Raw genomic sequence first — 24,135 nt, forward strand, 5'->3', positions numbered from 1 at the left:
TTTTTTTTTTTTTTTTTTATGTTATTTCATGTTCCATTAGTACTATTACAAAAAAAAAAAAAAAAAAAAAAAAAAAAAATGAATTTTTATAATAAATGAAATAAATAATATACTCAACTTTTTTTTTTGGCCTATATGAAATAATGTGTTTTTTTTTTAAACATTAGTATTTACTTAAAATTATGTGAAACATTCAATTAATTCATTGCTTCATTTTAGACTTCTTAAAGTGAAAAGACATGTGGTTAGCTTGTTTATTGATAATTATGATTCCTATTCACTCATATAATGTTGTACATTTTTTGTATAAAATGAATAATATAGAACCAATAGTTATAAAGCTAGACAAAATATATTTTAATGAATTCATGAAAAAATATTATGAAAAAATTTATAATATTATTATATCAGCAGGATATGGATATTCTATAATAGATACCAAAAATAGGCAAAAAAATTTTAGAAAAAAAAATTGACAACAATTTTAGGAATATGTTATGGTTATCAATTAATTTGTTATTTTTATGGATACAAAATAAATAAAATAAAAAATATGTTTCATAGGAATACAAATATAATTAATATATGAAAATATGAAAATCAAACAAGTGAATTATTTGATAATATTAATAATAAATTTGAAACTGTTTGTTATAATTCTTTAAAAGTAAGTAAACATATGAGTAATGTTTTAATTATAGCTTGTTATTCTATTTATTTGAATGAATATATATTGATGGATATAAAACTTACATATTTGCCATACCACACTGCTCAATATAATCTGAAATCCGTAGAAAGAAATTTTGATAAGGTATTTTTTGAATATTATAAAAATATTACATTCAAATATAATAAATAAAAAAAAAAAAACTTCTTTTAAATTGTTAGAATATATATAAATCTTTCATAAAAAATTTAGAAAAAAAAAAAAAAAGAGAAAAAGAAATTTAAATAGAAACTAAATATTTTAAAAGTTATTATTGCCAAAAATCTGTGTTTTCTTTCCTATAAAAATTTAAAAAATGTATTTTATAATGACAATAAGTTATTGGATTTATAGAAATAATGAAATTTCATATAGAAATAAGGAAAAGTACAATTACAATAAAAAAATGAAAATAATGAATATTCCTCTGAAAAAGAATATTTTCATAAAGAAATTTTAAATAATATAAGATATTCTCACATAAGAAATACTAAAGAATTTTTAAGTGAAATTATAGAATATTATTTAGAGAAGGACAATAATATAAGTTTAAACAATATTATTGTTATTTTAAAGAAAAAACAAAAAAAAAAAATATGAAGTTAATTATATAAATCAGGAAGACAATTGTTTAGTTCCTCATTTAAAAGAAAGAATTTAATTTTTTTAAAAATAATTTTATAATTGATTATGAATATATTAATATATCTAAATAATTATTTGGTAAAAAAAAAAAAAAAAAAACTCTACACATAATAATTCTAATATATATAGTGATAGTATAAATTTTAATACTACTTCATTGTTATTGGATATAGATAACCACATTAATAAAAATTTGCTTTTAAATTATTATCAAAGTAGATATATTTTTACCAAGTATAGGATAGAAAATGATGAATTTATAAACAATAAAAATTCTTGTTTATTTTGATATATTGGTTTTTTTTTTTTACTATTATTACAAATATGAAACCATAAAATATATGTACAATAAAAAATACAAAACTATTAAAAGGGAAGAAGTTATCCCTATTTCAATTTTTATTTTTTCTCAGAATCCTCTTGTATTTGATTTACTTAAAAATAATATATATATAATATCTGTATAACCTTAAGAAGAATCTTTACATAGTTATTTGTTTAGTTCAAAAAATTTGTTAAACAAAAGTGAACAAAATTACGTAAGTTACAATTTAAAAAATGATTTAGAAAAATCATTTGAATTTTAAGTATCTGATTTGAAAAGATATAATGATATTAAAGAACCTAATATGTATTGGAAATACACAACTTTACACAAATTTATTGAGATTATAAAAACTTTTATTAAAGAAAAGAAAAAATAAAATATAAAAAAGAAGATACTCAAATAAATAAAAATATTCTCAAGAATTTAAGCACAAATAACAATAATATAATTTTTATTTATTTAATTAATAAACAAAAATATATGGAAAATATAAGAAAATGTAAAAAGTAAATTGGAGATGGTTATTCTTATGAATCATTCTTAACAAAGAAATTTAATGGGTGTTATCATATATCAATTAGTTTTTTAGATTTATGTAAATATATGAGAAGTAAAAATAAAATTTTTTACAAATACTACATACACTATAATAAAAATTTATATATTCATGATAATATGAATGAGCATTTCTTAAAAATGAAAATTCACCATAACCAATTTATAATAATATGTATTAGCTAAGAAGAGTTTCTAAGAAAAGATAAAGAAGAAATTATATTTAGCAAACCAATTAAAGGCATAACTAAAAGAGGGAAAACGGAAGAAGAAGATATAAAATTAAAAAATGAGCTGTTAAATAATAAAAAAGAAAGATGAGAAAATCTAAAGATAATATATCTTACGATAAGTGATTTTAATATAATATGTAAGATTAATACTATTAATGTTTCTAATTTATTTCACATAGAAATATATCCTTTTCTTATTTAAATTGTATCACAAATAACAGGATGAATTTAAAAATATATAAATTCCGATAATGTTATCATAAATATTTTTTCTGGGGGTTCTCTGATAGGAGCACCAAAATTAATATCAATGTCTATCTTACAAGAGTATAATAAAAAAAGAAATAAAATTATAAAAATAAATGTGTAAGAGCATATACTTATATATATATATATTAGTTTTTATTTTGATAAGATTACATTCATTAGAACATTTTTTTATATTTTATTACTATTTTATTTTTACATATATATAGTATTTATAATGATCAAAGATATACATATTCAAGTTGTATTGTTTTACTTCCTTTGAAGAAATTTTTATTTTTAACATTGTTATTAAAATAGCAATAATATGAAGTAATACTTTATATAAATACATTATAAAAATAAAATAATTATTATTAAATTTAAATTTTGTCTCTTGTTTTTGTAGATTTCTGTAAGTGCAAATGGAGCTATTACAATTAAAAGTGACGATAAGAATTAGTATTACGAAATGCTTCTAAAATTTATGTTCATAGCAAGGCTAATTAGTTAACATTTAGATAATTTTAAATAACTATAATATCCTTAATTTTGTTAAATTATAAAGATTTTTTTTTTTTTTTTTATATTTCTACTTTTGGAATGAATTTATTTAAAAAAATATCATAATGTTAAAGTGGAATACTTCTTTGAATAGCATGTGTTTACTTTTTTTTTTTTTTTTTTAAGGTGGTGTGTATATTTTATTTTTATTTTTATTTTTTCTTTTTAATAGAAATAAAGAAAATTAATTTTCATATTATAAAATTATATTTAATATAATGAGATTACATTAATTTCATATTATTTTATCTATTAAATAAAACTTTTAAGTTTTAATTGGGGATAGTTATATTTTTCAATTAACATTCTATTCAAAATATTTATTTATTATGTTTCTATTACTTATCAATATAATTTTAAATATTAACATAAATCACATATAAACTAAAGCTCACTTAATAATTAAAGAAATTTTATAAAATAAAATTTTTAAATTTTTATTTTGAATTACATTTAGCGCAAGTAGAAAAAAATATGCATGCATTAAAATATGAAAAATATAAATATACATAATTCCTTTAAAATTATTAAAAAAAAAAAAAAATGTTCTACATATATATATATAAGATACTACAAAATAATTTTTATTAAAACAAAAATAAAACACACATAATACTATAAAATTATATTTATTAAAAAAAAGAAAGAAAATTTTTATAAAGAATTTCTTTAATTAGAATTATAAAATATAAAATCCTTAAATTTTAAAAAGGAATTTTAAAAAATATAATTTATAAAAAATAAAAAAGTTCTTTGAAGGAGAAATTAATTTCAAGTATTTTATTTTTTTTTTTAATAATATTGATACATATATATAATGAATAATATTTTTTCATATCATATATAATATACTGTTCATAATATATATATATATATAATAATCATATATATAGTAAATATAGGTAATTTTTTTGAAAATTTACAGAAAACTAGCGAAAATGTTAGGTAACAAATTAAGTTTGACTGATATAAAAGATATAAAAAACAAGAAAGTTTTGGTAAGAGTTGATTTTAATGTTCCAATAGACAATGGAATAATTAAGGATAATACAAGAATTACTGCTACATTACCAACAATTAAATATTTAAAAAAAGAAGGTGCATCTAAAATTATATTAATATCACATTGTGGAAGACCTGATGGTTTAAGAAATTTAAAGTATACATTAAAACCAGTGGCTGAAAATTTAAAGAGTTTACTAGGTGAAGAGGTATTATTTTTGGATGAATGTGTAGGAAAAGAAGTAGAAAAACAAATTAATGAAGCGAAAGATAATTCAATAATTTTATTAGAAAATTTACGATTTCATATAGAAGAAGAAGGAAAAGGAATAGATGAAAATGGAAAAAAAATAAAAGCAAAAACAGAAGATATAGAAAAATTTCAAAATGATCTTACAAAATTGGGTGATATTTTTATAAATGATGCATTTGGTACAGCACATCGTCCACATAGTAGTATGGTTGGAATTAAATTGAATGTAAAAGCTTCAGGATTTTTAATGAAGAAAGAATTAGAATATTTTAGCAAAGCATTAGAAAATCCTCAAAGACCATTTTTAGCTATTTTAGGTGGAGCAAAAGTATCAGATAAAATACAATTAATTAGAAATTTATTAGATAAAGTTAATAGAATGATAATTGGTGGTGGCATGGCATATACCTTTAAGCATGTTTTAAATAAAATGAAAATTGGAAGTTCATTATTTGACGAAGAGGGAAGTAAAATAGTAGAGGATATTATGAAAAAGGCAAAAGAGAAAAATGTACAAATTTATTTACCTGTAGATTTTAAAATAGCAGATAAGTTCTCAAATGATGCTAATACAAAAATAGTAACAGAAGAAGAAGGAATAGAAGATAATTGGATGGGAATGGATGCAGGAAATAAAACTATTCAAAATTATAGGGATGTTATTTTGACTTCTAAAACTATTATATGGAATGGACCACAAGGAGTTTTTGAAATGCCAAATTTTGCAAAAGGTAGTATTGAATGCCTAAATCTTGTTGTTGAAGCTACCAAGAATGGAAGTATTTCTATCGTTGGAGGGGGTGATACAGCTTCATTAGTGGAACAACAAAAAAAAAAAAATGAAATTAGCCATGTATCTACAGGAGGAGGAGCATCACTTGAACTTTTAGAAGGAAAACAATTACCAGGTGTACAAGCATTATCCAACAAATAAGAAAAAAAAAAAAAAATGTAAGTTTATTATATATATATATATAAAGTTCACATAGAAATAAACAATTTAAATGTAAATTAAAAAATAATATATTTCTTATTACAAAATTTATGTTTTATTTATAATTTTATTTCCATATTTATAAAAAATACACCGACCTTGTTAATTCAAATATTTTTTTAATTAAATAATAATTTTACAAGTATTCAAGATAGCAAAAACCGAGAAAAAAAAAAATTAAATTATAATTAATTCCTATATTTTCAATATATTATAATCACTACTTTCAAATCCATACCCTCAGTATTTTTCTTTATTATTTCCATGTTTTAACAAAAATACCAAAATAGGATAATTTATTTATCAATTGTACACTAAAATATTCTTTTTTTTTTTTTATTTAAGCACTTAAATGTTAAAGAATTTAAAATTTTATTTATATATATAATAATAAAAAAAAAAAAAATTAAAAAGAACAAACGGAATAAAAATATACTTAATTAGTGCCTTAAACCTTTACACAATTAAAAAAAAAAAAATAAAGTTAAAATGCACTAATTTCTATTTTTTTAAAACCCTTTTTCTTCAATTTTGTTAATATTGTTTTTCTTATTTTTATATATATTTCACTTTTATAATACATAGATAATTTTTTATGCAAAAAAAAAAATTAATATTTTAGATTAATTAAAAAAAAAGAAAGATTTATTTATATATTTGAATTATTATACTCCCCTTAATAGTGCCGAAACAAAGAAGCAATTTTAGATAGAAATTTTCTTGAGAATTTAACTTTTTTTAAATATTCTTTTTTCTATTTTTTGAATTAATCGAATTAAAATTTATAAAATAAAAAGAACATTTTTTTTTCAAAAAGTTTCATTAAAATTAAAATTATAAAAAATACTTTTGAATGTATTGCAAAATTTAATGTAAAATTAAAAATTTTATTTTTCAATAAATTATAAAAGTTTCAAAATATTTGAATATTTCTTTTAAATTTTAATATTTTATTAACATAATTTCATTTAAATATTTTAAATTAAATCAAAAATACAAAGGGATAATAATATCAGAATATTTTTAATTAAAGAAACCACTACCATATAGAAATTTCCCAAGATATTATAGAAAATGAGTAAGAATAAAAATATGAGATAATAATTTAAATGGGGTCGATAAAATACTTTTTATTACATATATGTTAAAGAAAAGTGTATTCTGATAATTATATATAATATATATACATATATATTTATATACATATATATTTATATATATATATAAGTATATAACAATTAATAATAAGATATATAATAAATAGTTTATTATTAATATGTATCCTATAATTTATTATATTTTTCATTATTTTTTATTTTTTTCTATATATAAAATTTAATAGAGTCTGTTTGTTTTTCTAATATTGTGGAGCTCTTTGAATTTATAAATGATAAGAAGAATAACGTGGAGATAGTTGCTTGTATTATTAGTAATATTTTAGGAAGTTTTTATAAGTGCTTTTTTTACGTTAATGAAATAACTTTAAATAAATTAGAAAATGGATTTCCATTTGATGCATCATCTATTAAATTATGCTCCGACACAGAACTTAGTGATTTTTATATTAAAGCAGACTATCAAACTTGTTATATTGAAGAAACAGATGGAAGAAATGTTTTAAATGTCATATGTGATATTAAAAGATATAATGGGTTTGATTATTATAAGTGCCCAAGAACAATATTAAAGAAAGCTTGTGATTACATTAAAAAAAAAGGAGTAGCTGATAAGGTTTGTATAGGTAATGAAGTGGAATTTTTTATATTTGATAAGGTGAATTATAGCTTAGATGAATATAATTCATATCTAAAAGTTTATGATAGAGAATCATTTTGTTGTAAAAATGATTTATCTGAAGTATGTGGGCAAAATAATATAAATAAATCGGATTTTTATGGGGAATCATCTTCTATTAATAATAATTTTACATTTAATGATGATAGTAAGAAGGTAAAAAAAAAGTGTGGTTATTTTGCAACAGATCCATATGATACTTCCAATATAATTAAACATAGGATTTGCAGAACTTTAAATAATTTAAATATTAGTGTGCAAAGATATCATCATGAAGTGTCAACTAGCCAACATGAAATATCATTAAAATATTTTGATGCATTAAAAAATGCTGATAATTTATTTATAGCTAAGCATATAATAAAAAGAATTGTTCACAATTTCAATAGAACAGCCACATTTATGCCTAAACCATTAGTTAGCGATAATGGTAATGGTTTACATTGTAATATTTCCTTGTGGAAGGATAATAAGAATATTTTTTTTAATGATGATCCATCTACTTTTTTTTTATCTAAAGATGCTTTTTATTTCATGAATGGAATAATAAAACATTCGAAAGCATTACAAGCTTTTTGTAATTCAACTATGAATTCTTATAAGAGATTAGTACCAGGTTTTGAAACATGTCAGAAATTGTTTTACTCTTTTGGGTCAAGAAGTGCTGTTATAAGATTATCACTGATCAATCACGATAATTCTTCTGAAAAAAGAATTGAATATAGACTACCAGATAATGTTAATTCTCCACATTTAATGACTGCTGCTATTATTTTAGCTGGATATGATGGAATTAAAACAAAGGAACAACCATTAGTTCCTTTTGAGAACAAAAATGATAAATTCTTTATATCTAGTGTATTTTCCAACTATGTTGAGAATTCAGAAGAGTTTAAAACACTTACACATGCATTATCAGACTATGATTCTATGTATAATTTAAAAGATTCTCCAGATTTTCACAATTTTTTTAAATGCAAAGAACCAGAGAGTATTTCTTTTTCTCTAGCAGAAAGTTTAGATGCACTTGAAAAGGATCATCATTTTTTAACTGTTGACAATATTTTTTCAGAGGTTTGGAAATCATAAAATAATATTTATATGATATATGCTAATATATATAAAAAAAAAAAAAAAAAAATTAGAATATTATGAAATGAACAGAATATAAATATATAAAGAGAATTATATCAAGATAATAAGAATAATAATTCAATTAAAAATATCTTCCTTATTTTATATAAAAATAATGTGCATTAATGCTTAAAATATATTTATTTTCTATTTATGAAATTATTTATACAATATATATATATATATATATATTTTTTTTTTTTTTTTTTATAGGAAATGATACAAGAATATATAAAATATAAGAGAGAAGAGATTTTTTCTTATAATAAAAATGTAACTGCTCTTGATTATCATCTTTATTTTGATTGTTAGACATCTTAGAATTATTACCAAAATATTTTAATAAAGAAACTTATTACATTTTTAAATATGATATATTTCTTCCAAATATTTTTATAAATAAAATTCAATAATGAATTAAAAAAAAAAATTATGTTTTTTTAATATTAAATATGTATAAGAATATATATTCATTTAATTATGTTTTTAAATTTTAATAAACTATTTACTTTTTTAATTTTTATTAAATGCTTTTTATTAAATTCATTATTTTTATTAAAATAATAAAAATTCTTAAGGCTTAAAAAAATACAAAAAACAAGAAAGAACAAAGTAACTTATAAAAATATAAATTATCTTATTTTTTAAAAATTAGAAATATATAAAAAAAAAAGAAATTAAAAAAAATACAAATTATTAATTTTATAATAGTAGAAAAGTTATATATGAATTGTAGACAAATTAACTGCTTCTGACGGATTTGTGCAATATTTTCTTTGACAAAAAGATAGCAATCTAATAAAAAAGAGAAAAATAAAAAATATTAAAATTCAAATTTCTTGGAGAATTAATGTACATATATCTTTTCTTAATATACCTTTTAATCATCTGAATATATTTTCTAGTAGTTTCATCATTTAATATATGTGCAACCTATTAAATTATGTAAAAATATGATTATAAGTCATATTAAAAAAAAAAAAAAAAAAGGAAAATATACAAAATATAACTTTTAAGCTATATTTTGTAAAAAAAAAATTTTATTCTATTATGTTTAAATAAATTTTTCTTTTTACTTCTGATGTAAAAATTTTTGATCGTCCTGCTCTCTCATGAATACCAACCATCGTAACACCCATAGGCCATGCAGCATTACCTATGGCTAGCAACATATAGCTAAAAAAAAAAAAAAAAAAAAAAATTACATAAAAATATAATTATAAAAAGATAAAATAAAAAAAAAAAAAAAAAAACTATATGTACAACTAATAATTAAAATAATTTTTTTTTTTTTTTTTTTTTTTTTTTAACGCATCATGAGCAGCTTTGAAATTTCTTTTTTGACAACAAGAAACAATGTTGTATATTTTCTCTAGTATATCGGGTTCTAAACTATATTTAAAAAAAATTGACAAATATATATAATAATTATGTTTGATACTAAAAATATTTAATTTGAATAATTTTTTTTAAAATATACGTTTTCTGTTTTAGTTTTTTTTCAAGAGGTTTTAAATCTTTATGTGTTTGTAAATACGTAGCTTGTTTTATTTTTTTTTTATTATCATCATTTTCAATTTCTTCATTCCATTCTTTCATAGTACTTTTTATCCAGTCGTATATAATTTTTTCCTTATCTAATTCATTTCCTTTATCATCATTTTGTTTTTCATTTATGGAGGATTTTAAATTAGTTATATCTTTTGAATCAGTATTATCACTTTCATCTTCTAAATTATCTTCAATTAGATCAAGGGAGTTTTCTTTTAATCTAAAAAAATATGGTATATATATATATATATATATAATATGAATTTCTTGTAATATATAATTTTTTTTTAAATATATAACCTTCCTCTTAATACATCACCAAAAACATTTTGCTCATTTATTTTCAACTCGTTTTTATTTATTTTTAATTCTTTCAACCTATTATACCTAAATTATAAAATATTAATATACACTAGTTAGAATATTATTAATAAAAGTATTTGTATTTTGTTTACATACCTTTGCAAATCAGTTTCTCCAAATAACCTAATTGGTTCTTTTAATTGTCGGAGTAGCATAATTATTTGTTTGTTACTTAAAGTTATTTCTAAATATAAACATAAAATCATATATATATAAATATATAATTAATAAATAGTAATTATTTAAGTAATAATATTATATAAAACTCATTAGTAAATTTAATCATATATATGTAATAATAACATAATCATTGTTTTTCATGACTATAATTATAACAGTCCTTTTTAAAATAATTTATCTCTATTAAGTTATAATAATATTTTTTTTTTTTTTTTTTTTTTAAACCTATATTTATTTCTTCATTATCTATGTCTGTGCTATTTTTTTTGTGTTTTAAGTCTAATGTTTCATTTAATTTCTTAAAAAAAAAAAAAAAAAGAAAAACAACATATTCTACACAATACAAAAACATGTATTATATATTATATTTTGTATTTCAAAAAATTTTTCTTTACCTTTAGTCTCTCATATTCTTCAATTTTTTTTTTCTTATTTTCTTTTTCATAAAATTTGTTAATTTCCTTATTTTTCTGTTCTTCTAACTCTGCTTGTTTAAACCATCTTTTATTTCCTTTAATTTCTATTTTATACAAAAAAAAAAAAAAAAAAAAAAATATATTTATTTTAATTAATGTATATAATAAAAAAAAAAAAAGAAAAATTATTATATCTAAACCTTTTATTTCTTCTTTTTTTTTTTTAATAAAATTATCCAATAAATCCATGATTCGTATTTGTTATAATTATTAACTCATAATGTAATTTAAAAAGAATTAAACACTTTTTTAAAAAAATACATATGAAATATTAATTTTTTTTTTCAAGAGATTATTCAATGAAAATTATAATTAAATTATATATTATTTTAAATATAATGTAAAATATTAATTGTAAAATTTTTTTGTTTCACGAAAATGTTTTTCTAAGAAAAGTCTAAAACTTCTAGACAATATAATTTTTAAAACTTCTATGAAATCGTAAGAATATATAAATTATTTTATTATTTTTTTTTTTAAGCTTTAATGAGATATTCATAAAAAATACAATTTTTGATTAACTATAATTTTGTTAATTATAGAAGGAATTTGTTAAAAGAGTTAAATATATATTTGTAATTTATTTACATCAATCTTTTATTTTCATAACAATGGTTGTTTCTAAAAATTTTATTAAAGTAATTTCTTATTATTATTATATATAATTTCATTAATTTTTCCTTTTTACAAATCTCTCTTTTTTTTTTTTTTTTTTAAATATATTTTTTTTTTTTTATTTAAATTTTGATATACTTTAAATATAAAAAAAGTTATAAACTTTCTAATTAAAAAATTATGAAAAAGTTTTAAAAAGAAAATTCACATTCATTTTAAATAAATAAAATTTTTATATTAATGCTATTAAAAAAAAAAAAAAATGGAAATATTATTTTTTTTAATTCAAAATATATTAATTTAAAATAATATATAGTATTTAGTTTCTAAAAGAAAATTTATATAGCATTATAAAGTAGTTTATCTTTTTTATAAATTATGATATGCATATATAAAGTTAATCAAATAAAAGGTTATTCACACATTTGTTTTATATATTGAAAAACGATATAATTTCATAATAATTATTAATAAGTATGAATAATTTAAAATTTAGTTAAGATAAAAACATTTTTTGGGTAATTTTATTAAATGCATTTTTGCACATTTTAATAAAAATTCTTATATAAAACTCATTGTAGAAGAAAAAAAAAAAATATATATATATATTTTTCATTTATACTGAAAAACAAATAAAGATAAATAACAAAAAAAATTATTTTTTATTTATTTCTTTTTTTTTTTTTAATAATTTATAACATAAAAAAAAAAAAAAAAATAAAATTCCAAACTTAAAAAAAATTTTAAAATTCATTGTATAGGATTCCATATATATATATATATATATATATATATATATATTTATCTGTTAATTTTTTTGTTGTAATTAGGATATTAATTTATAATTTATAAAAAAAATATAAACATAACTTTATTATAAATTACTAAAAGGCATAGATAGCAAGTTAACAGAATTAAAAACTTCTTCAATTGAGGGACTTGAAGGAAATAAGCTTAAAATAATTTTTAATTCATTCAATGCATCGTTATCAAAGTTAAAAATAATATTTAATAAATCCATATTAAAGTAATAAGTTTTATTTTTTAATAATTTTGTTGAAAACGTATGAAAATGTAAGTATTTTTTAATATGGAAAAGAATTTTAGGGTTGTTTGATATATAAATGAAAAAGTTAAAATATATAGTATAAAGCGAGTTATTAATTACATTATTATTTAATAAATTAATGTATTCCATTTGACTTTGTTTTTTAAAAGAATTATATTTATTAGAAGAGCTGTCTATCAGGTGATAAAAATCAATATTATAGTATACGTTATCTTTTATACTATTTTTTATGATATCTTTATAATCCTTTATATCATTAATACGATATTTATTCATTTCTTCTATTTTTCGTAATATGGTTTTTTCTAATAAATTTGTATTTTCGAAACTTTTTAAAATATATTTATGTTTAACTAAATTATTTAAATTATCAACATCTTTCATATCATAAATTAAATTAGTATGTGTATCAAAATTAATGTCAACACATTCTTTGTTTTTATTTAGACTATATTTTTCGTTTATGGGAGTAAAATGCATATTATAAAGTTGACTTTTAATTATATCTTTATAATCATTTATCATATTAATAAGACAAAAATAATGGACATTTTTATTCACTTTTTGTTCATATATATCATTTAATAAATCAAATGCATTTTTTCTATCGGAAAAATCATAAGAACTTAATTTCAAAAGTCTGTTAAATACTTTTAATTTTAGCTCTAATAAAAATTCACTCGTTAATTTTCTGTTAGATACTTTTTTTAAAAATATAATTTTTTTATTTAAGTAAATAAATATTCTATGAAGAAAAATATGTAAAAATAATCTATATTTCTTTTTCATAAAATATTGATTAAAAAAATAATATTTTTTCATCATTTTCAGTTTTTTTATATCTCTATATTTTTTTTTGTATAAAAAAGTTTTATTTAATATATTTTCTTGATTTTTTTTTCCATTTATTAATATTTGAAAAAATAACATTAAATCATAACATATTTCCATATGTCTGTTATCATCATAAAAATAATTTTCTTTCTTTTCTTTAAGAACTATACTATGTATGTTAAATATATTATATTTTTTATCCACAAGAAAAAAATTTATAAAAAATTTATGATATTTTCTTAAACTTTCAATCATACTTTCATTCTTGTTTATATTTAAATTATATCCAATTATATTATGAAATAACTTATTTTCAAATAAAAATTTTATATTATTTCTAAATTTTAAATTTCCTATATTTATTAAATCATAACAAAAAACATGGTAAACTGATAAAATATTTCTTGATATAACATTTATACTATCAAAGATACTGCGAAAAACTAAAGATCTTTTATATTTTTCATTTATAATCATATTGTTAATATTATAAAAAACATTTGAGAAAAGCAAATAAAGACAATTTCTATGTTCATTATACATATATAAATGTATATAATTTTCTGTTGTTACTAATATTTTGTTTTCAAAAATGATAAGATCATTTATATGTTCTAAATTTTCCTTATAGGTATAATATTCAATTATTTCATATTTTAAATTATAAAAAAAATCTTTTTCTTTATCATAAAAAATGTCATCAAAAATGTAATCTGATAATTTTAAAGAATTTTTTTCTAACTTATTTTTTTCTTTTTCATCAAAACTTACATCATTATTAATATTTGATGATATTGAATTAGAACTAAAACTAGAACTTAAATTTATGTTATCATTATTTTCTCGATTTGTATTATTACCTCTTCTTAATCTAATTTTTCCTTTTATTAAATTTTCTAAATATTCTTTTTCATTTAGATTAGAATTTTCTCTTTTTTTTTTTCTTATAATTTTTTTGTTTTTTATTAATTCTTTAAATATGTCAGAAAATTTCAATAATTGATGATCATGACTTACATAATGAGAGTCCTTCTCACTATATACATACGATTGTAAAAAATTTTCTATAAAATCATTTTTATTATTTATTATTTCTTTGTTATTCTTTGAAAATACAATCTTTAGTAGAGTGATATTACTACCTTGAGTAAATATAATATATTTATTCATAAATGGTTTTATGTTTTTCATATTTTTATTTAAGTATGCAAGTGGAACTGAATTTGTGTTCTTAAAAAATAATTTCAGGATATTTTCCCGCTTGATTTTTTTAAATACTAAAATATTATCATTTTCATTCTCTTCTGATTGTTTTATATCTTTATAATTTATATTTAAATCTTTTTCTTTTTTATTCATATCATCCATATTTTTTTCATGTAATTCTTTACATATTTCATCTATTTTTTTTTGCTTTGTTATTATTTCTTTTTTCTTGGTTTTTATTTTATTCTTTTTTTCTTTTTTTGAATAATTAAACATTTGTTTTACACAATTGTATTTTTTTTTTAATTTAATATTTTTACTCTTCTTAATTTTTTTTATAAAAAATATATCTCTATGTAGATATGTTATATTTATCCAAAAGGAAATTTTTTTATGATAATTTATTAAAAACACATAATTATTTGATAGATGTAGAATAAAAAAAATATCATCATGTGAGAAATTTAATATTTTGTTAATTTTCTCTTTTAACCTACAAATTATTATTTTTTTAGCACAATAATTTATGTTATTGAAGTAAATTAAAAGACAATCATAAGTACATAAATTATTACATTTATTATTTTCAATATTTGAATATTTTAAATTGAAATTTTTTGATGATTTATAATTTCGTTTAAATTTTTTTTTTTTTAAAATATGTGGTGTGAACATTGATACTAATACATTACTCTTTTCATTCTTTTTTTTTTTAAGTAGGATATAATTCTCTTTTTTATTTATACCCTTTTTACGAATTTTTATAAATTCTTTAAATTTATTATCACTATTTATCTGTTTTATTAAATTAAATTCATTTTTTTCTTTATTATGAAGTTTTAAAAAACTTTTTTTAAAAGTATTTTTTGTTTTTTTAATTTTTTGGTTTGCTATTTTATAGTATTCTGTTATATTACTAAAATGATACTTACTTCCTTTTAAATGTATAATTATAAAACTTATATGATAATTTGATTCATCCTTTTCCTCATTAGTATTATATATTTTTTTGTAATTTTTATCAGAATTTAAAGAACTTTTTAAATCTAATTTATTATTGTTATTAATGTCTTCATTTAATTTATTATACAACTTTACTAAACTTTCATCACTGTTGCAACTAAGATATGTATTATTATAGTTCGTTATTTTTTCATTAATAGTATCTATATAGTCAATTTTAGAAATCTGATTATCATTATTACACTTTAATATATTGCTAAAAGAGGTTAAATTGTTATTAAAACAAACACTTTTATATGACTCTGTACTATCTATGCAAGTGTTATTATTATAATCACAATTATTTTTTTTAAATTTTTTTAAACAATAAAAATTATCTATATATTCTTTCTTTTTCTTTTTTTTTATATTTTGTTCTTTTTCCTTCCTAATTTCTGTACTATCATTTATTCTTTTCTTTAATTTATTTTCATTTTTTAAAGTTTTTCCAAAGTTAAAAGAATAATTTTTAATTATGTTATTATTTACTCTTTTTCTTATATATGCTCTTATCTTTTTAAACATGATACACTTATCTTTATGTAATATTTCACTTATTTTTTCTTGAATCTTTAAAATATAACTTGTATTATATATATATTTATTAACAACAATATTATTATTAATTAAATTATTCTGAAAAAATTCAATTAAAGGATATCTCTTATTGTTAATAATATAAAATAAAAAAGAATAAAAATGATTATTAAAGTTTTTACATTTATTAAGAATAAGATATAAAATATTCTTATTTTTTGACAAAATGTTATAATCTCTTAAAAATAATTGATTAATTACATAAAAATAATTATTGTTTTCGTCTCCTTTTTCTTCATTATTATTAATAAAATTTTCAATGAAATTATCTAAATATTTTTCCTTTTCATTTTTTTTTAATTCTTCTTCTATAGTAGCAATTATTTCTTTTTTTTCTATAAGTGTATTAATTAAGAAGAATTCTTTTAAGATATAATTTCTATTTAAATGAATTTGAAAAATATCTGATACATTATTGTTTTTATAAATATTTATTATTTTTCTTGGTAATTTAAAATAAGAATTATTACTGTTGTAATATATCCCAATTCTTTTTTTATTTTTACCCTTTATCTTTTTAAGACACTCAATGTGTTTTTTTTTATTTCCTTCTCTCTCTTCCTTTAAGGGATTATTATTACTAGAAGTGATAGAATTATTATTACTATGATTACTTATCTTATTACCAGCAGTGGTAGAATTATTAATACTACTATTACTTATCTCATTATTATTATTAATATTATTGTTATTATTTATATTTTTCATTTTTTTTGTATAGATTAGAGAATTTTCTAAATAAAACTTAAAAGGACCATGAAGATTATTTAATTTTAGAAATTTTATAATATTTATATTTTTAAATTTATTTTTGTCATAATTAGATAGGATATTCTTTTTAATAAAACCAAAATATATTTTTCCATTTATTGATGTAATAATTGAAAATACAATATTTTTTTGATTATAATTTTTTATTAGAACTATATTATTAGCATTCATATTACTTTTAATCTTTAACATTTTGTTATTAAATGAAATAAAACTATTGTTGTTATAAGAATAAACATTTTTTGAATTATATTTACTACAATATTTTTCTGTTATATCATTATGATGAACATAATTTTTATCATAATCAATTTGATCCCTTAAAGTATTTAATTCGCTTATATTAAACTTAGATTTTAAATCATAATTATTCTTAAAAGGTAACTTATCTCTATATGAATTTTGTAACTCCATGTAGTTTTCATCCTTTTTTTTATTATTAGTTATACTATTATTATGATATTCATTTTTTAAAAAATTATTATTATATAGATCTTTTCTTATTTTTGTCTCTTTTTTAAATATCATTAAAGGAAAAACAAAAATATTTTTACTTTTAATTTTTTCTTCGCCAATCCTTTCATTTTTTATAACATTAAAATATTTTTCATCTATATTAAAAAGATTAATTAAATATTTATCTACTCTCCTTTTTACTTCATATATATAATTATTACCTTTTTCTATATTTTCATAATTATCATTTTTAAATTTTTTAATTTTATTAGATAAAAAAATAAATAAATTATTTTCACATAAAGCTATTGTATAACAATTTTTTTTAAATATTGTTTTTTTCTCTTTAGGAATTTCTTCATTTATTTTAATAGAATTAATAAAATAAACATAATTATTACCTATAAGAAATTCATCATAAACATTTATTATTTTTTTTTGATTTTTATAAAGTGTAAAATGCTTCAAAAACAGTATATTTGATATATTATTTTCACTAAAGATATCATATACCTTTACTACACCACTGTTATTACCAATTAAAAGGAAGTTATTTAATTTAATAATGCTTGTTATTATACTACTATTTAAAGAATCAATTTCATAGTAATATATTTCTGTTATAAATTCTTTTTTTTTATCATTTAAAATAATTGAATTTTCTTCTTTTTTAATGTCTTTTTTTGAAAAATTATTTTTAAAAAGTAGAAAATATCTCATTTTATTTTTAGTATAATTATTATTAATATCATTATTATAATTATTAGCATTATTATCAACAGTTACATTTAACGATTTATGGGTTAATAATATAGATGGATAAATATTATGTAAATTATTAAAATTTAAATAGTAAACGATCATTTTACAATATCTTTCTAAACCAATGCAAACTAATATATATGGAATTAATTTTAAATTTTTATTTAATGAAAATTCGTAATTAGTATATAAATATAAAGAATATATAGTGTCAGAAAAATAAAAAGAATCCACTATAAAAAATAGATTATTAATTATATCTATATAAAATATTTGAATTAACTTGTTTATATATGATATTATAAGAAAATTCTTTTCAAAATGATAATATAAAATAGTACTGCTAAGATTTAATTCAAAGAAATCTTCTAAATTTATAGAAATTGAGTTACTTTTTAATATATATTTGTTTATAATTATTTTTGTTTTATTTAATAATAAAACATAACATTCATTTTCATTTTTATATATACATCTTGCAAACAAAATGTATGATGTTACAAAATTTAATTTTTGCATTTCCATTTCATTAATTATATGGAATATTGATTTTTTATTTTTTTTATTTTGTCTTTTATTAAATTTATTTTTGTTATTGAGTATTATTTTCTTTCTTTCATTTAGTTTTTCTTTTATTCGTATTTCACAATTATTCACTTTATTTCCTTTCTGTAAAGAATTTATTATAGAGACTGAATCTTCAAAAAAACTATGTATATTTTTACTTAAAATGAGAATATATGTTGATTGAATATAATTAGATATACAAAGAATGTTAAACTTTTTATTAAAATTAATAAAAAAAAACTTACTATATGAATTATTAAAATTTATATTTTTTTTGCATAAAATTATATTATAACCAGCAATTATTTTATGAGAATAATTTTCTTTATCTAAAATAATTAGTTTATCTAATAATTTGGTTTTCAATTTTTTTATATCAAAGATATCACAATTTTCAGATTTTAATTGGTCTATTGATTTTATTGAATCATTTTGGAGCTGCTGTAATTTAAAAAACATATTACTTGCAAGATTATTAGAATAATTATTTATCACTTTTGATTTATATTTATAATCTTTAATTGTTTTTAGTTTGTTATAACTATAATAATGATCTCTATGATTTAAAAAGATATATTTATGCTTATTTTGTATAAATATATTTAATTTAATTAAGAATAATTCATCACTACTTTTCTTCTTTAATTCTAAAATGTAATTAGTTACTTCCTCAACTTCATGAATATTCTTAAAATAAGTATTTTTTTCATTAAAAATATTTAACAAAATATTGGATGATTTTTTTTTTTCTTTTTTTGAATTGTTATTATTTACACATATAATATTTGAACAACAACACACATTTACGAAATAATTATCATTGTTCTTAAAATCATTTTTATATATTAATACTTTGTTGTTGTAATAATCATATATAATTATTAATAAATACATTTCTTTTCTATATTTATCAATTATTAAATATTTTTTACTAAAAAAATTAAATAAAGAATGTGTATTTGTTTTTTCATTATCTAATGGTACTACTATATTATTTAAATATTCAACATATTCTTCCGTTTTTCGAAAATTATAATTTTTCATTTCCTTTTTAATATTATAATTAAAATCTGTTTTAATATTTTCATTATTCAAATAATTAAAATTTACTTCCTTTTTTCTTATATTGAAATTATCATTATTCTTCATTTCAGAAAAAGAATCATTTTGTGAAGATAATCTATTACGTATCATTTTTTCTTTATTCTTTTTTTTTTTTTTACATTCTGAATTATTCGGATGATAAAAAAATAAATATTTATTTTTCTTATATACTTCATTAAATGAATTTTTACTAATTTCAAACGATAGTAACAAGTTTTCCGTATTTGAAATGACACCATACTTTTTATTCTTATTCTCTACATTATTTTTATAAATTGATTTTCCTTTTTTTTTTGTATGACTGTTATTTTCACCACTGTTTTCATCTTTCTTTTTATTTTTTTTATCCTTCATATCTTTTTTTATTCTTTTTTCTATTAAAAAATCTTCATTATTATTATTTTCATTTTCATAGAACAAGTTACTCCTATCACATGCAGAACATGTATATGCGTATCGATATTTTTTCATAAACATTTTATATTTATAATGATAATTAAACATATAGGAGTAAAAACTATCAACGAATGGAATACCTTTTAAATCTCTAAAATTTTGATAAGAGTTAATGTAATTTTTTTTAAAAAGGAAATATTGATTTTTCATATTTTCTTTAATATAAAAGTTATACCATTTTTCATTTGAGAAATTATTAAAATGATTCATATTATATGTTTTGGTAAAATAATCTGCTAATAATATATTTGATTTAATTTCTTTATATGTATTTTTCTCCTTTGCAATTTTAATTAATTCTAATTCATATATATAATGAATATCATTTAAATAATAAAGGTAATAATTTATTAAAGTTAAATTTACATCATAAATATCAGAAAAACTAAATAAAAATATCACTTTTTTTGTAAATAAAAAAAATAAATTATTTAAAACTCTTTCAATTTTATATACCTCTAATGGTAATGTCAATTTAGCTATAGGTATTAATAAGTTATTTAACATTATGTTTTTTTTCCTATTTTGTTTAAAAAACAAAACATTTCCTGCATTATTATTGTTGGAAACTATTAGAATAATGTTACTTCTTTGATCGTCTTTGTTTTTAAATTTATTTAATAATATTTTTTCACGAAAATTTAAATAATCAAATTTCATTTCTTCTAATAATTTAGTAGCTATATGCTGCAAATTCATTATATTTTTTATTATTTTTTCTAATTTATGATAATAATAGGATAAATTATTTTCTTTCTGTACGTTATTATATTTATTATTTGATGGTATACTGTTGTTTAACAATTTAGACTCTTTGTTCAATGAGTTAAATATACGCTTCTTCGAAGAACTTTCATTAAATATTTTTTCATTTAAGAAGCACAATTTTTTATTTATTAAATAAAATTTCTCACTTATATCAAATATATTTTTATTAATATAATTTATATTACTTGCATCATTTTTATCAATATTTAGATTATTTGTATAACTGCAAAAATCTTTATTGAAATCATTTTGTTTTGAGTATTCAGAATACATATAACTATTATCAAAAAGAAACTTTAAAATGTGAAAGATAAAAATATTCAAAAAATATATATGAACGGATAACTCATATAATATTTTATGCTTGTTTTTTACTCTGTATAAATAAACAATAGAGTTATTTAACGTTTTATGATATGAACAAAATAACAAAATAAAACAGAATAATAATAATTTCATTCTAATATATATTTGAAATAATAAATTTAAGTTATATTGTTGTTCTAAATTTAAACTTGACTTTTTATTAAACAAAAAATTTTTTTGAAAGATGTTTAAATATGTAAAATCCTTTTTAAAAAAAAAAAATTTATTGAAGAAATATGTACATATAAGACAAGTATCAAAATTATGATTTTCATCTTTATCTAATAATTCTAACTTATCACATGAGAAATAATTATTGATTCTTGATTTACATTTAAGGTAAACCCATTTTAAAAATTTAAGATTAAGGTAATAATTTTTATTGAATTTTTTTAGAAATTGTAAATCTTCTTCTCCAAAGAAGATTGTTTTTTGTAAGTTATCTTTTAAGTTAATTATTTCTTCTTCTTCTTTTTCATTAAGAAATAAGATGTTTTTAATAAAATTATAATAATTATTTTCATTTTTTAAAAAGTAAATAAAAAAACAAATTTTTATATTTAAGCAATTTTCAAATTCATTGTAATAATATAAATTTTTTTTTTTTTTAATATTCCCCATATAATCTTTATTTATATTGAACATTTCTACATTCATGAAGTTTTGATTATATATGTTTTTATTTTCACTTTCACATTTATTAACATGTAACAATTCTTTATCATTATTATTTAATGTATTAATATTTGAATAGTCACTATTATAAAGGGTGTTATTTATAATAAATTTATGATTTTTATTTTTAGAAATATCATTCTTATTACAATATAAATTAGTTTTATCAAAAAAATAAGTTATGCAATTATTTTTAACATCTTGTAAAATGAATTCTTTTGAATATGAATATAGACAATTATATATCTTCATAACTTTATTTATGTTGTTTTTGTCATTTTTGTTGACGTTTTTAATTAAATTTTTATTTACATTTTGAGATACAGATTCACTTAAATATTTTTTTAATTTTTTATTTGAATATATCTTTTCCTTTACATCTTTTTTATTTTCGTTTTCAAGCCTTTTATAGTTATATTTTTTATGAAAATTGCCTTCTTTAAAATATACATGATTATAAGGACAACTTAAATAAATCATAAATGTTATATTTTTACAAAATTTAAAATAAGAACATTCTTTCTTGTTATTTTTTTCTATTATTTCTTTTTTCAGGTTAATAGGATATTTGTTTTTGTTAATTAAAATATGATTTTTGTTTAGTTTTTTCTTATTGATCCTTGAAAATAAATTCTTTCTTTTTACTTTATATATATATGCACTATATTCTTTAAAAGAAAAATATAAATTTTTTTTTTTTCTTCTTCCTTTTTCATTAACATAAATTATCGAATATTTTAATTTCAAAGGGTCATAAAAAATTTTAAAATTTTTGAAATTTGAAACACATTTTTTTTCAAATTTATAATTTAAACAATAATCTTCGATATTTTTATTTATTATGTTGTTTTCAATTTTTCTAAAAAACAGAAAATTTTCAATAGATATTAAAAAAAAATTTTTTATATTGCATATATTAATATATTTGTAATATTCTTCTATATTTCTTTCATTTTCACCCTTTTTCAATTTAAAGTATTCTTGAAAAATATTTAATTTATCTAAAAAAAAGTTACCAATGAAACAATATTCTACAAAACTGCCACTGAATTCTAAAATTCTAAAATTTAGTTTTTCATCAGCTATAATGAATCGATCTTGATTTTTATTTTCAAGTATCTAATAAGACAAAAAGTTTTATAAAATATTTGGAAAAATAAAATAAAAATAAGTGAAATAAGTGCACATTAACTCTTTAAAAAATAAAATAACAGAAACACGAAGGAATCATTTTGTTTTAAAAAAAAACTTAATCTCCAATAAAAACTTACTTGTAAAAATATTATTTTTAAAAATGTATTTTGGGTGTATATTGTGCTTTCATAATCACATTCTAATAATTCTAAGTACGTATCCTTTTATATATAAAAAAATAATATATATATAAATATATATATATATGCATATATGTAGATACATTTAAATGATTATGTATTAGAATAAAAAAAAAATATATATATATATATAAATGTATGTAGGAAATTTATTTACCTTAGCTGCAACAAGGAAGTTATTTTCATTATTTTTTATAAATTTACCTTTTATTAAAAAGTTCACTTGATTACTACTGTGGGCAGTTTGAACACATATCATTTTATGAAAAAATAAACGATTTTAAAAAAATTTATTTACATAAAAAAAAATTTAATATATTAATTATAAAGAATTATTAAAGCATACTTTTGTTATAAATTATGTTTCAAAATGTAAAGATTTTAATTTATAAAAAAATATATCTACTTTGTACAAATATTTTTATAAACTTATATATAAATAATTATAATAATTTATCCATAATTTTAAATAGTTATAAAAAAAAAAAAAAAAAAAAAAAAAAAAAAAAAAAAAAAAAAAAAAAAA

General features: G+C 17.2%; 4 protein-coding genes and 1 pseudogene across 5 annotated transcripts; 3 read left to right on the forward strand and 2 right to left on the reverse strand.

The window, feature by feature from the left end:
* Positions 1-229: 229 nt before the first annotated feature.
* pBAS lies at positions 230-3,374 on the forward strand (annotated as a pseudogene). The gene is given in 13 exon segments: positions 230-284; positions 286-437; positions 440-1,043; positions 1,045-1,094; positions 1,097-1,268; positions 1,270-1,367; positions 1,369-1,436; positions 1,439-1,661; positions 1,663-2,033; positions 2,036-2,797; positions 2,899-3,024; positions 3,125-3,225; positions 3,325-3,374. Coding segments are annotated over 13 exon segments (2,832 nt in total).
* Positions 3,375-4,218: 844 nt separating this feature from the next.
* Positions 4,219-5,469, forward strand: PGK (phosphoglycerate kinase, putative; the record flags this gene model as incomplete). The annotated part of the gene is made up of 1 exon (XM_028673086.1): positions 4,219-5,469. The coding sequence occupies one exon, from the start codon at positions 4,219-4,221 to the stop codon at positions 5,467-5,469; it is 1,251 nt and encodes a 416-aa protein (XP_028529575.1).
* A 1,134-nt stretch (positions 5,470-6,603) lies between these two features.
* On the forward strand, positions 6,604-8,769 carry PGAL8A_00435500 (glutamine synthetase, putative; the record flags this gene model as incomplete). The annotated part of the gene is made up of 3 exons (XM_028673089.1): positions 6,604-6,607; positions 6,872-8,397; positions 8,671-8,769. 3 exons carry the CDS (start codon positions 6,604-6,606, stop codon positions 8,767-8,769), a joined length of 1,629 nt encoding a protein of 542 aa, XP_028529576.1.
* A 407-nt stretch (positions 8,770-9,176) lies between these two features.
* On the reverse strand, positions 9,177-11,216 carry PGAL8A_00435600 (pre-mRNA splicing factor, putative; the record flags this gene model as incomplete). The annotated part of the gene is made up of 10 exons (XM_028673090.1): positions 9,177-9,252; positions 9,335-9,390; positions 9,534-9,633; positions 9,769-9,849; positions 9,938-10,228; positions 10,309-10,395; positions 10,468-10,555; positions 10,777-10,849; positions 10,947-11,071; positions 11,168-11,216. The coding sequence occupies 10 exons, from the start codon at positions 11,214-11,216 to the stop codon at positions 9,177-9,179; spliced, it is 1,026 nt and encodes a 341-aa protein (XP_028529577.1).
* Positions 11,217-12,516: 1,300 nt separating this feature from the next.
* Positions 12,517-23,868, reverse strand: PGAL8A_00435700 (conserved Plasmodium protein, unknown function; the record flags this gene model as incomplete). Its single annotated transcript, XM_028673091.1, has 3 exons — positions 12,517-23,394; positions 23,547-23,630; positions 23,767-23,868. 3 exons carry the CDS (start codon positions 23,866-23,868, stop codon positions 12,517-12,519), a joined length of 11,064 nt encoding a protein of 3,687 aa, XP_028529578.1.
* Between the last annotated feature and the right edge of the window lie 267 nt (positions 23,869-24,135).

The sequence above is a fragment of the Plasmodium gallinaceum genome (assembly GCF_900005855.1).
Source record: "Plasmodium gallinaceum strain 8A genome assembly, contig: PGAL8A_v1_119, whole genome shotgun sequence".
In the NCBI taxonomy this organism is placed as follows: Eukaryota; Apicomplexa; class Aconoidasida; order Haemosporida; family Plasmodiidae; genus Plasmodium; species Plasmodium gallinaceum.